This window comes from Rhamphochromis longiceps, linkage group LG2 (assembly GCF_057381845.1).
Source record: "Rhamphochromis longiceps isolate RC_006_pf linkage group LG2, R_longiceps_female_GT1.1, whole genome shotgun sequence".
Taxonomy (NCBI): domain Eukaryota; kingdom Metazoa; phylum Chordata; class Actinopteri; order Cichliformes; family Cichlidae; genus Rhamphochromis; species Rhamphochromis longiceps.
Genome location: NC_140558.1, coordinates 39,239,414 through 39,253,510, shown reverse-complemented (window position 1 = coordinate 39,253,510; position 14,097 = coordinate 39,239,414). Strand labels below are relative to the sequence as shown.

Genomic DNA, 14,097 nt, shown 5'->3' with positions numbered 1-14,097 from the left:
TTTACCTCAATGCTCTCTCCACCAAAAAACAAAAATAAACTAAACTCAGACATTCTTTCGCTTTCTCCACTTTAAACTAAAGATAAAAGAGAGCAACACTACACACGCTACACTTTTTTTTCCGCTTTTTTTTTTTTTTTAAATGTTGGTAAAAAATATAACTTTTAGGAGATAAAGCTTTTATAACCTTTAGAGCAAAGTTGGCAGTAGATTATATTTATCAGATCTGACTTGTTATGCATGCAAGTTTATATCCTATTGAATTAAAGTTGATTTATATACTGCTTCAGACTAACTGCTCGGAAGCATTTCAGTGTATGGATGTGGTGAAAGATGCTTCTAGAAGGAATTTGGTTACATCTGAGTCCAGCTGGGAATTGTCTTTGATAATAAAGAAGCTCCATACAAATACATATCTACATTTCTATATGTGTGTGTATATACACATATTTGCTGGTGTGTTTTACTTCTAATCTTAAATGCTAGATATTCTGTGGCAAACGCTTTCTGCTGTCAGCACCCCTTTGGCTGATGATTTAATACAGAGCAAACAGTGCTTGCACTTCAGTGTTGTATAATCACATTTTAAAACAAGGAACTGCTGTCTTGTCTTTTTTTTCCCCGCTTCAAATGTTCCTCTGAACCTGGTTTCTGGTTGTTTGTCCTTACTGTGTGTTAGTAATACTGATGTGTGCATTGCTGTGGCAACGACAGAGGTTTATTAAATTAGTCACAGAAATCGCTGCGGAGCTCCAGTTTCTCCCGTTCCTCTTCGTCCAGCAGGAAACTGTCGATGTAGGAGAACAGCTCATCTGAACCCACGGGGGAAATGAAGCGCTCTCGGTCCAGACCGAGCTCATCCAGGAGCACCATGCTGAAGTAGCTTCTGGATATTCTGAATGCTTGCCTGTGGAGAAACCCAATAAGAGCCATTAACACATCCTCTACAGTGAAAATTACAAATAATTCATCCTTGTAATATTCTGGATAGCTGGATATTTATAATTGGCAAACGTTGCTTAAAAAAGTCAACTTTTTGCTTCAAGGTTTGCCTTCTTAAAGTAGTCACACATCATTCTTTAGGTGTTCAAAATGATCAGATTGGAGTATAAAAGCTGCATTATCTATTTTAGTTTTGACCACTTGATTCCTGAATTTAAAAACATCCATCCGTTATCTTCCACGTATCAAATTCTGAGTCCTGCAGGGCCTCCCAGCCTCTCACAGAATAACACCATATAAAATTGTTACAATAATGTCAGGCATGTTTTTTAGAGACTTGAGAAATTGATTCAAGCTTTACAGCTCTGAATGCCTCAGGGTGTTAGCATAGCAATAGACTAAGAAGCAGAGCATAGCAATAATAAACTCTTCACAGAAGTGCTCATATAATTAGCGCCAGGTTGCTTCCACCCCAAGAAACACTGTATGTGAACACAGATCCTAAAATATTTCTGGTTTGTGGTCTCAATCACTAGTTTCATGTCTTATTTAGTACAAAAAATAAGTGAATGATGATCCCATTTAAACTGGAATAACATTACTGCCTTGTGATGAATATATTCTCAGAATAAGCTGGTGACAGCCAAAATGTTCAAAACAAGTCTTCAAAATAGGATTTAGCGAACCAATGGGTTACAGCAAGGTAGTTACAGCCATCATTTATATACAGTCTATGGAGAGTGCACGATCACTGTATTAAAAAGAGTATTGTTCAGTGCAGCTTTATACTTGTTGGCTTTCAACTCATTGCTTTCAATTACAATTAGATGTATTTCCTTCCAACTCTAAGCTATGTTCAGATAAAACGTCCCTTTATTGATGTCTGAATTCCCCTGATGATTTGTGCTCTGCTCACTCAGTTTACCTCAGTACTCTTTAGGATTTGTGTGTCTGCAGTGAGACCTTAGGTTAGGAAGAGTTTCCAGTCTGGAAAAACTGAGGAATGCTTCTTACTCAAATTGCACAGTTGTAGGAAAGAATCTTTATCGAGGCATTTCCTAAGATGAATTATTTTTTAATGTTTATTTTTACTGCAAAATGCTCAGCTTCAAAAGCATCGCAGTGCTTCTCAGGGAAACCAAAAGCCAGATGATTATTACTGATGTTTTGTCGGGTCTGTTGAAATCCCATCGAAGTGATTATTATGCTATATTTAGAAATGTTAATCTTTGAATGGAGACTCTCTTTTTATTAGGAGACTCCTGACATTTAAAGCTTGTGAAAATAACTCTTGACTGTTAAGTGAAATGGAAATTTTATAAAGTCATTTCAGGATGGATTTTTTAAAGTCCCCATAAAAGAACCATAAAACTGTTGAACAAATAAATTATTACCTTAAACCCTCTATGACTTGAGGCTGAAGAAGACTTTCTTTAATGCGGCCTGTCTCACGAGGAGGAGAGCCCAGAAGCTCGATCACGGTTACGTGCCGGAGGGCTAATCCACAATCTGCTTTCTGAATCAGGAAAAGGGGAAACACATGATTGGGTTCTTGTTACTTATTAAACGGCTTCAGAAGCCTTACTGGGCTGATCAAGTAAAGTCTCACTTGTGTCATGATGTTCTGGAGCTGGTAGTCAGGGTCCGACATGTTGGGTGCAGACACGATCAGCAGCCTCCGCTTTTCATAGAACTGATCCAGGAGAGCTGGCGCTGTCTTTACATCGGCTTTAATCTCAATTGCTACAAACAAAAGGTCATAGTTACATCCTCCACTTATACCCCTCCATATATACATAAGCACATACAAAAGCATTCTGTTATGTATGCAGTGCACTCCATACTGTAATAATGTATAGATTTCAGATGTATTCTCTTCTATCTCATACTTTTTGCTGCCACCATGAAGACTTTAACCAGATCCCCCACCTCTGGCTAAAATCTCCAAAAATTTAAATTTATTCATTTTTTCGCTGAAGCGTAAAATCGCACGAGCTGTTCAAGATTAAAGCAGCGCTGTTCAGCCTTTTCAGCTCTGACCTTCTTAAGAAGAAAGTGTGTAATCATCACTCCTCATCAACGCTTTTAGACACCATCAAAAATGTCCTGCCTCTGAATATCTGTCACAACATGTTAAGGATTTTTTACTGTTTTATTTGATTATGCTTCAAATGTTATGTTATGCTTATGTTCACATATTTCACCAGACACAGCTTTCTGAAGAAACAGGAAGCTGACCCTGTGACCCTGTGACATTTACTGCAAGAGATCAGCACAGAAATACACATCCGCAGAAGTTGACTTGCATTATCTTATTCTTAGAAATTGACTTGTAGCACACACACTTTGTGACACATACACACACAGCTTACACACAGACAGCATCAGGACCTGCGTAACAGGAAATGTGATTATATTTGCGATGTAACCTATAAAAATAAACGAATACTGCAGTTCGGTGTGTCTCTCTGTCTGAGATTCACCCGTGCCGCACGTTATCAGTAACAAGTGTCTCAGTGTTGTTTACTCACCTGACTGTTTGTTAACTGTAAATCTCTGACACAACATAAATAACAAAAGGACAGAGGAAACTGTAAAGTGGAACTTTTTATTCCTCTAATAATTATCTTTGTGGGGTGCCTTCCCCTTATGTCAGGAACCACTGGACTTTACTACCTCACTGTATATAAAATATTTGCTGGTTGATGCAAAACAGCCATGATAAACAACTGTTTATTAACTATACTAATATACTAGTGCAAAAAATGCAAGTATCCTGAAAAGTTACTTTCATATAGTCATTTGATGTGAAGTGAAATCTTACAAGCTTCATTTCTTTTGTTTGAATTTTGATGATTGTTGGTTACAGCTCACAAAATCAGAAGTGCAATATCTGGCATGGGCTCAAAATGTGGTCATAAATATTTTGTACTTGTAAATCAGTTTTGTATGTGTAAAAGGAATTTGTGTGTGCGTAAAAAAGATGTGTATGTGTAAAAAAGATTTGTGTGTGGACTTAGCCAAAAAAAACCCCTGCAAGTTACAAGTACGAATTTTGACCCTATTTTTCTTCCTTTCATCTGATTGGTCAATGTCATGTCAATCACAAATGTAACAATCCAATCAGAAAACAGATGGGTTTGGCTGTCGGAGGGGCGCTTTTTTGAACTGCAGGTCCTTGAAGGGTGATACAGTTTGAAGCTGGAGGATCTCTATATAAATATCCGATAGCAGCTAGGTCCCCTAACTTTCAGCAGCTGTTGAAAGGATAAAGTTGTGGTATATCAGTGGTTAGAAATACCATTATTACTTTAGGATTAGTTTAACACAAAGTCAGGGCTGACCCGGGACCATTGCTGTGCGTCACAGTGCGCAGCATAAAAGTCCTTTCACATCGGACGCAGGATGTGGTGCTAATGCTAACTGCTAACTAAAAGCAAAGGATCCAGAATTTTTTGCGCTGGCTGCTGAGCTCTGTGGGTTTTTGCAGCAGCTCTACCTGTACTAGATGCACCTGCTCCGGAGCAGGTGCATCTTTTCTATCTCTGACTTTATGTCCTCTACAAGAGTTTCTGTTTTTATTTTGCTAGTTCTTCAAATGTTCAATAAAAACATGTATGCTAATTCATAACGAAGAAAGCTTTGTAAAGAAGACTGTCATTTCCAAAACACTGCCCGCCCCACCCCACGGTCCGCAGCGCTGTTGAAAAGGCTGTGGAAGTCCCTGTATTAAACACGTAGACCTGTGACACAAAAATCACCAAACTCGGACGACCACAGACTGTTTTCCTTCGTGGTGATGAAGGAAAACGCTGGGTTGGCATGTAAAAGGGCATTTATTCCCTTCAAAGACCTGCAGTTAAAAAAAAAGCGCCCCTCCGACAGCCAAACCCATCTGTTCTCTGATTGGATTGTTACATTTGTGATTGACATGACATTGACCAATCAGATGAAAGGAAGAAAAATAGGGTCAAAATTCGTCCAAACACAAATCTTTTTTACACATACAAATCCTGATTTACAAGTACAAAACCGATTTACAAGTACAAAATATTTATGACCACATTTTGAGCCCATATATCTGAAATGATTTGAAGATTTCATTTTGAGTTTGAATGAATGAATTTTCAAACATTATAAATACAATATACCTCTCAATCTAGTTTAGAACACACTACCACAACACTGCTGACTCAACAGTTGTCCAGATGACGATCATGGGGAGGGTAAGCCACAGAAACTTATGGCTGAAAAGGCTGGCTGTTCACAGAGTGCTGTATCGAAGCATTTTAATGGAAAGCTGACTGGATGGGAAAAGTGTGGTAGGAAAAGATGCAAAGGCAACAGGGACGACCGCAGCCTTGAGCAGACTGACAAGAAAAGTCGATTAAAGAATTTGGGAAAGCTTTACAAGGAGTGGAATGATGCTGGTGTCAAAGTATCAGGAGCCACCACCCACAGACGTCCTCAGGGAAAGAAGCAGTCTTAATATTAAGCTACTCCTGAACCAAAGACAACATCAGAAGGCCTCTCTTCAGATGAAGGTAATTTTTGCATTTCATTGGTAAATCTAAGTCCTAGTGTCTAGAGCAGGGGTCCCTAATCCCAGTCCACGAGGGCCGGTGTCCCTGCAGGTTTTAGATGTGTCCTTGATCCATCACAGCTGATTTAATTGGATAAATTATCTTCTCAACATGTCTTGAAGTTCTCCAGAGGCCTGGTAAAGAACTAATCATGTGATTCGGGTGTGTGGACCCAGGGTGAGACCTAAAACCTGCAGGGACACCGGCCCTCGTGGACTGGGATTGGGGACCGCTGGTCTAGAGGAACAATGGACAGATAGAGAATCCCCGGTGTGTGAAGTCCAGTGTAAAGTTTCTGCAGTCTGCGATTCATCTGCCGGTGTTGGTGGTGGTTGGAGCCTCAACTGAGTACTGACTGCAGTCTTTGGCTCTTTTCCACAGCATGTCTTTCTGTCTTCCTTCTCTCACCCCAACTGGTCACAGCAGGTGGCCCCGCCCCTCACTCTGCCAGAGGTTTCTTCCTGTTAAAAGGGAGTTTTTCCTTCCCACTGTCGCCAAAGTTCCTGCTCATACGGGGTCATATGATTGTTGGGTTTTTCTCTGTATGTATTATTCTAGGGTCTACCTTACAATATAAAAATTTTTTTTTTACTCTATTTATTATATTGTTGTGTCAGTCTGGTACATTTGCCACTGTTATACAGTCATCTTAAAGTCACCTATTTGCAGACTCAGTACTCACGAACACACTCAGCAGGATCTCCGCCCCAGCTTCGGTTGAATTGGCAGACACGACTCGACACCCCCCTCCGTTCGTATCCTCCTTCGCAGTGGTATTCACACGTTGCACCATAGTTGTTCCCATCGGAGGAGCAGCTGAGGTAACTATGCAAGGGTGGAAAGAGTTCTGGACATCTTCTCACTGAATGTAAAACAAAATCATGTAAATAAAATACAACAGTGATAACAAAATAGTAACTCAAGAAATCCGGTTTGGCAGCTTACCCTCAACACGCACTATAAACTTGCAGGCAGCTCTGTTCCTGGCCTGATCGTACACTTTATATCGGATAATGTGAAGTCCCTCTTTAAAGTCAGTGCCTGGCTCCTGGCCCACTAATATCACACTGCAGAGAGACACAGTAGCCAACAAAATGTTCAAATCCATTTAAGAATGAACAGGAAAGGGAAATAAAGGAAGTCTGTGACATACTCGAGTGACTTGTGAGCAGTGTCTGTGGCTGTCGGAGGGTCCCAGGTCACCTTGGCGGTGAGCTTTCCAGGCTCAGCGACCTTGAGTCTAGATGGAGGACACTTTATCTTTGGAGGATCAGTATCTGAAATAATGGCAATGTAGCATTAGAGAAAGGAAGCAGGCATGTTGTCAGCATTGCCCAACTGCTACAGCTATAAAGAGCAGAATTTAATTCAGAAAGCAACAAGCCACAGTTTGGATTCAGTCCAGAGAACAGACGAGGAGGAAATATGCTTGTTTTTGTGAGACTGTAAAAGGAGCCAATCCTGTGAAGGAATGAAGGATAACCACACCAGAGCAGATGGCCTGATTTAAAGTCCATGTATGGCATTAAGTTAAAAAATATAGCTGACAGAATTTCCAAACATTTGGTCGGCTTCACTTGGATCTACACACTGAGACAGTGCTGCGTACCTGAACACACCGGCTGTACTCCGCTCCATGACCCCCTGTGCTGGCAGATGCGTGATGGTTCTCCTTCAATGCGATAGCCAGTGTCACAGGTAAAGTCACACCTGGAGTCCACCATAAAGCCCTGAGTGCAGGTGTACCTGCCATGGTAAATGAGGGGCAGCATGTGGCAGCGCATCTCTGATGGGCACACAGAGAGTATGTTAAATGGCCACAGTGGTGGCTGTTCATATTAAACATGGTCAAAATTGTAACTAATGAGCTCAGTGTATGTTCAAGTAAGAACCAGACTGCTCTAAACATTTAGTTTTAGATTATTTTATTCTCTTGGGTCTATATAACATCACTGACAGCAGATATCCTTAATATGGACACGTCAGCTTCACACTTTCCACTGTAAGCACAGAAGCCCCACCCATCTGCTTTTCAAACCTTCTGTATGGGAGGGGGCAATCAAAAGAAACTTTCCTTAAAGGTTAAAATTGTTAAGCAGTCTGCTTCAGAGTATTAAAAAAAGAACAATTCATTATTTTGAACTGTGAATCATAAAAAGCCACCCCAGGAAAGTCCAAGAATTAAAAGGTTTGGCTGGTGATTTTTTATTTTTAGTGTCAACAACACTAGCAGTGTGAGCACGTGTGAAGAAAATATCTAAAAACAGGATTTGATTTAACTCTCCGAGCTGTTAAAAAGGCTCAAACTGGGAACTGCATTTTTAAGCAACTATTACTCTCAAAGAGTAAAAAAAAGTGTAATTGGGGACTATTTTCAGCAGTGGATTAACACTTACATGTGGTGCCAGTGAATAAAATTAACAACTCCAGTGCTCATGGTAATAAGGGAACATGTGAACTGAACTGATTTTATAATTCCTGGCCAGTAAGAATGAGATGAATATTTTCAAATAACAGACACTCACCGTATTTGCTGATCGATTTTCTTGGTCAGAAAAACAAAGTGTCACCAAACTGATCACATGTTAAGTTAAAATCTCCACATACTGCGGCAGTAAGCAGTCCCAGACCAGCGGCGATTAGCGAGGCACATAATGGAGCGTCTTCCCAGCAGCTTGTACCCTCGATCGCAGCTCATCTGGCAACGCGTTCCCAATGTGCTCCTGTAGGCTCTGCCTCGAGGGGAGTGGCAGGTCACCTCACCGTTGGTCAGACCCGGAGGATGGCACCAGTAAGGGTCTGTTTTTAAAGAGCAGCCAGAATCAGATTTGTGTGATTCCTTTAGACTCTGAGTGTTGGACTCAGTGTTCACTCATGGGAAAAGTGGGATTTCAGACTGTGCTTGTCTATATCAGTTAATCAGTCTTTATTATAGAGTTCAAAGATTCAAACTTCAGCAAGAAACCAGATGAAAAGCACCACAAAAATTATTATTAGAAAGAAGCATCTGAGCAAACCATAAGACTTCTGAAACAGTGCCCAGACAGAGGACACAAAAGTGGAAATGTTTGGCTGTGATGCACAGAATCACATTTGGAGAAAACCAAACACTGCATATCAGCATAAACAACTCATACCAAGTGTCAAACACGGTGATGGAAAGGTGATGGTGTGGGCTTGTTTTGCAGCCACAGGACCAGGACACCTAGCAGTCATTGAGTCGACCATGAGCTCCTATGTATAACAGAGTATTCTAGAGTCAAATATGAGGTCATCTGTCTGACAGACCTCAACACAATTAAAATGCTTTGTTGGGAATTTAAGAAAGCTGTGCCTAAACAAATGCCTCCAATCTTCAATGAACTGAAGCAACGTTGTGAAGAGGATTAAGCCAGACATCAAGGCAGCAAAGAATGAATAAATAAATAAATAATTACACAAGTTTTTTTTTCTAATGGCTTTAACAGCAGTGACTGACACAAAAATCAAAAAACCATTTCATCTGGATTGCATAACCCTGGATCCAAAGAAGTAAGCAGGCTATAAATATCTATATTCTCTTTATCATCTGGTTTCCTAGAAGAGTCTTTGAGCAAAAATCTAAAAGTTTACAGACTTTCTTACTAAGCTGCTTATTCTTGACACCAGATGTGTTAGCTACCGTCATATGAGCGACAGAGGCCAAATCTTTAATAGACACTGTTTGATGGTATGTTCTGACATATGGCCCAGCCCCAGTGAGTGTCTGTTGTCCATACGCACTTGTGTAGTCCAGTTGAGGAGTCGTATCTTCCTCTGTAAACTCATTTTCGTATACTGTAGTCCCAGAGCCAGCTGAAAAAACAACCAGACATGTCACATGTGTTTATGGTAGATAGACTGTCACTCAAATAGCACTTTTCTACTCTTTTTGAGCTTTCTTACTACAAGTATCATTCACACGTATTTAAAAAACCTAAGCACTTTTAACCTAACATTCACACACTCACATGGAAACATCAGGAGCAACCTAACCCCTGGACATGTATTTAAGCCAACATGTAGAAAAGCCTAGGGTTCGAACCCCAAACCTCCTGAGCATCAGCTGGGGTGAAATAATACGACTGAAGCACATATTATGTAGGTCACACAGAAGCAGGCAGACACAAACTTTTCTCACCGCGCACTCTCATTTCCACAACCTCCTTTCAGCTTCCTTTAGCACAACTCAAATAATATTCCACCTGGATTTCCAATCAGGAAATGGAAAATCCTGGGGCTCTTTGCTTTCTTGAGGTGATGCATGTAAATGGCCTTGGTTATGTTTTGAAACTTTCACTTTAACTCCACCACACATCAGGACAAACAGCATGTTTTCATTACCCACTTGGCGATTGTGTCTCTTACTCACCAGTTTCCATGTTCTAACAGTTCTTGTACTGTACTTTCTGCACAATAAATCACTGTTACTCTTCTTTCTCTGCAGTGGTGGCTCAGGCACAGTATCCTGAAAATGACTCCGTGTTTAGAGCTGAGTGCCAAACTTTCCAGTCTGTCAATCCCCCACCCCCCATCCCAGCTCTCAGTTCCTGCTCTGCTTCCTTTGCTTCAGCTCAGCATTAAACTTAGTCTCAAGCTAATAAAGTCCACTTTAAAGCATTTTATTAGTAATGATACATTTAATTTCCCTACTCTGCTCCAGATTCTTCCTAAGACAAGCAGATTAAACCCACCGTCAGTGGGTTTTTTTGTTTGTTTTATTTTTCTTATAAAGAGCCCAATGTTCCACACAATACACTTCCCCAGGCTAATATTTCCCCTCACAGAGAATTAGTCACACAGGAAATAACAGGCTAATCACTGCAGTGTTCAAATATAGAAATGGACATTACTGCAAGTGGGGTGTACTATCATGCACATGGGAATTAAAATGATATGTGAGATTATACATGGATAAAATTGAAACTGAGGTTTTCTATAGACTTAAGCTGTTTTTCCTAATAGGCAAACATAACCTTGGAGATTAGACTTCTTGTTACTCATTCAGCTTTTGTGATAATATGTATGAAAATAGTCCCCTCATAACATGTCTCTAATGACAAAGCTGAGAGACCGAGCATCATCCTTTCAATCACTCCTCATCATCGCTGGAGTTCATATGTGCTGCCGAGGGGAATCTCAGGTCATGTCATTATCTTGCAGGATTAAATGAAGGCTTTAGCACGTTTGGCCCGGAGGGGGACTCCTCAGTAATTAACTGGAGCTGAGCCGTAATTAAACTGCTTGGTCAGCAAACGGGGAAGGAACACCTGAAGAGAAATGAAGCTCAGCTCATTTTTAAAGTCATCTTATCCTGGATTTTAGCCAGTTGCATGTTGGGAGATGTTGTGGAGGCACAAATGGAGCAGGAACCTCCATTTGTACTCATCGATTCACCTAAAAAATGCAGCACATCTGGATCTAATACCAGTGGCTTTACTGCAGAGGAGGTATTTCCCAGCTGCAGGGAAGATGAGTGACTTGAACCTTGGCCAACCATCTAATATATTACATATTCATGCAAATTTGTCTTAGTTGAGACTTGCAACAAAACCAATGCTTGAATTTATACTAAACTTAGACTAAATAACTTTTCCTTTAAAAGAAGATCACTGTCAGACAGATGTAGTTACTTTAGATTACTTTAGATAGCTAGATAGCTTTAGTCGAACAACTGATTGATTGAGCTAAAACAAAACAATCATTATTTTAAGTTAAAGTTATTCTTTACTTGCCAAAGATTTCATGGTTTCTCTCTCTTAATAAATATGAGAGCTTGCTGCTTCCCATTTTTTATCAGAGATGTCACTTACGCTTTGGAAATATGAGTTTTCATGGTTACTGTAGCTAAACAGAAGCAGCAGATTGCTCGTTAGTTTCAGCCTCTGTTTCAACTTCACCATCTAGTTTCTGCTAACAGAATATGCACTATCCAAAACCTTGGGAGCAAACGTTTTTGCATTGGGAACTTAAGGAGTAGTTTTACTTTGTTGATTCTGTACTTTTCCTTTGATCACAGGAAAGTACATCGTGCACTGTAATCACGTGGTACTTTGATGAAATCTAGCCCCTAACATTTGAATTGTTGTTTATTTTTGTTTTCTTGTCTCGTACACGCTAGGTTTGTCGCATGGACTCACCTGTGAAGAACAAGATGAAGACAGCAACAGAGCGGCTGAGGCGCATGTCAGAAACGCAGAGATGACACTCCTGGATGAGATCAAACTTTTTTTGTACAACTCCAAGAATCTCAGAGTCCAACACAGACCTACGAAGCTATAAAACTGAGGAAAGCTTTTAAAAAAAAAAAAAGAGTTGTCTGAATAATCCCCTCAGTCAACAACGAGCGCTCCTTTCACGCAGCAGCCTCCTCAGCTTTTGTTAAGGAAAGATTCTTCTAGTTCATCACAGAGACAAAAACCACTTGGTGGCACTAACGGGCTTCTAGTGTGTGTGTGTGTGTGTGTGTGTGTGTGTGTGTGTGTGTGTGTGTGTGTGTGTGTTTCCACCCATCGCTGCATTAAACATGATTAAAAATCTTTTATAAACTCCACCCTTCAACTCATGCAAGAAGTAGGCCTATACGCTAATTCACTTGCAGCAGCAGATTTTTTAGGCTGCCATCTGATATATACAATGGCACTGGAGTTATCAGCTGTTATGGATCTTTATTTCATAATCTCATAATGTTATTTCAGTGACATCACGCCTGATGGGTTTTTGTTTTTTTCGTTTTGTTTTGTTTTAATGAAACGGGCTACTTTCAAAATAAACTTACAAAATGCTCCAAATATGTCCCCCCACAATACACAACACTTACAAAGAGCTCACGGTCTAGTAGTAATTAAATGTAGCACTATTTAATGCGACGCATTGTTTTTTTAAAAGGATCATCACATGTAATTTGTTTAGAAAATCGCACGAGGAGAGCACGATGCAAGTAGAAATTCAATTTGGAGAACGAAAAAAAGCATCAGTCTTTGTGTTTATCTTCAACTAAGCGCATATTTACAAGGCTGCTCTGACTGCTGTGACGCGTGTGTCACATCCACATCAGCAGAAGGAAGCTAATTATAAGGACTGTAAAGACCGACTGCAGGAGACAGGAAGTAGCGGTGCTACTGTCAAAATAAAAGCACGTGGACACAGCGCAGCCCTGACAAATGTGAAGCAAGCAGTGGTGTTATAGTGTGTAATAGCTTATTAATTAATAATTGAATAGCACTCTGTTCTGCAAGCCAGCAAATCTCTTCCAGTCTGCACCAGCCTGTCTGCACCTTTTTAAGCCCTTAACATTAAATGTGCAGTAAAATACTGGCTGCTGTTTGCAAACTGCAGGACCATGTCTTCAGGGGGCTGGTGATGTCATAGATTGATATACAATTTTCAGATTAATTTTTAAATTATTGATTCAAAATAAATGATTTATTGTTTCATACTGAGCTTCTAGTAAAGTGTATATTTGTTTCAATAATGCCTTAGTTATTCCAGGACAAAAACAATGAGCCATTGTCCTTCTACAACAAGGTCATACTCATGTGAACATACCTAGAAAACCAATCCAGTTTATAGGCCTCAGAAGAAAGCTGTGACTACTGAACTGTAAAATTGTAGCTGATCTCAAACCTTAACTCATAATATACCAAAGACAAAATAATCAACTTCCGGTGGTGTTTGAAATAAGATAAATGTGAGCTTTGTTGAAAAGGTTGAGCACTGCAAGGGTCGGGGAAAATAGTTGAAAAACAAACAAATTAACAAAAAACATGCTTGTCTGTAAACTTGTGGAACAGTCAGAACAGGAGAAAAATCTATATGCTAGTATTATAGTAAAACTGGGATTTCTTATTTATCAGTGAAAAATGTAAAGCAGCACCATCTCTGTAAAATCTGAACACCTGGTCTGGTCAAGTTCTTAGAGGCTGAAAAGCACTCAACAGATTCTTTAAAGACAAAAAAAGACATTTAGAATTAAGTTTATTAAAAAAAAAAATGTCCTTATTAAATCTCTGGTCCAGCCTTCAATGAGTGATCCACACTTTGTGTCAAGATTGGCTGTGTGGCAGGCAGGCAAGCAGGAGTGGTGGACTCAAAATGCAGGACTCAGACACGGAAGTTAAACTTAAGCGCAGCTTTATTGCTGGGAAAAACCTCGTATTAACTAAACTCACCAAAAGACCAACAAAAGTCTGAACACAGGACGGAAACACTGGAAAAGAAATACTAAACTGGCGCAGGTGATTAAACACAGAAGCAGAACACACAGCTAGCTGAGGGTACGAGGCGACAGGGAACGCAGGAAAACACAGGGCTTATATACACAGGGGAGTAATCGGGGAATGGAAAACAGGAGGGAGACACAGCTGGGAGGGTTTGGGCTAACGAGACACGGGGAGCTAGACACACTGAGATGAGGCACAACCTTTCACAATAAAACGGGAAACAGGAAACAGACACTGAACTGAACTTATATTAAACGAGAGACACAACCTAAGAACTAATCCCTCACAAAGAATAACTGAAACATAGAATAATACTAATAAACAAAGCATGA

At 40.1% G+C, this 14,097-nt stretch overlaps 1 protein-coding gene across 2 annotated transcripts; it reads right to left on the bottom strand.

Moving 5' to 3' along the window:
- Positions 1 to 103: 103 nt before the first annotated feature.
- srpx2 (sushi-repeat containing protein X-linked 2) lies at positions 104 to 11,963 on the bottom strand. 2 transcript variants are annotated; one of them, XM_085428326.1, is made up of 10 exons: positions 11,684 to 11,963; positions 9,288 to 9,359; positions 8,133 to 8,324; positions 7,135 to 7,311; positions 6,679 to 6,802; positions 6,471 to 6,592; positions 6,208 to 6,387; positions 2,552 to 2,685; positions 2,337 to 2,458; positions 104 to 907 (listed from the first exon to the last, which is right to left on the bottom strand). In XM_085428326.1, the coding sequence occupies exons 1-10, from the start codon at positions 11,727 to 11,729 to the stop codon at positions 727 to 729; spliced, it is 1,350 nt and encodes a 449-aa protein (XP_085284452.1). In that variant the 5' UTR covers positions 11,730 to 11,963; the 3' UTR covers positions 104 to 726. The 2 variants fall into 2 exon arrangements, with proteins under 2 accessions (XP_085284452.1, XP_085284461.1); XM_085428335.1 differs by lacking the exon at positions 11,684 to 11,963 and adding an exon at positions 9,916 to 10,040.
- Between the last annotated feature and the right edge of the window lie 2,134 nt (positions 11,964 to 14,097).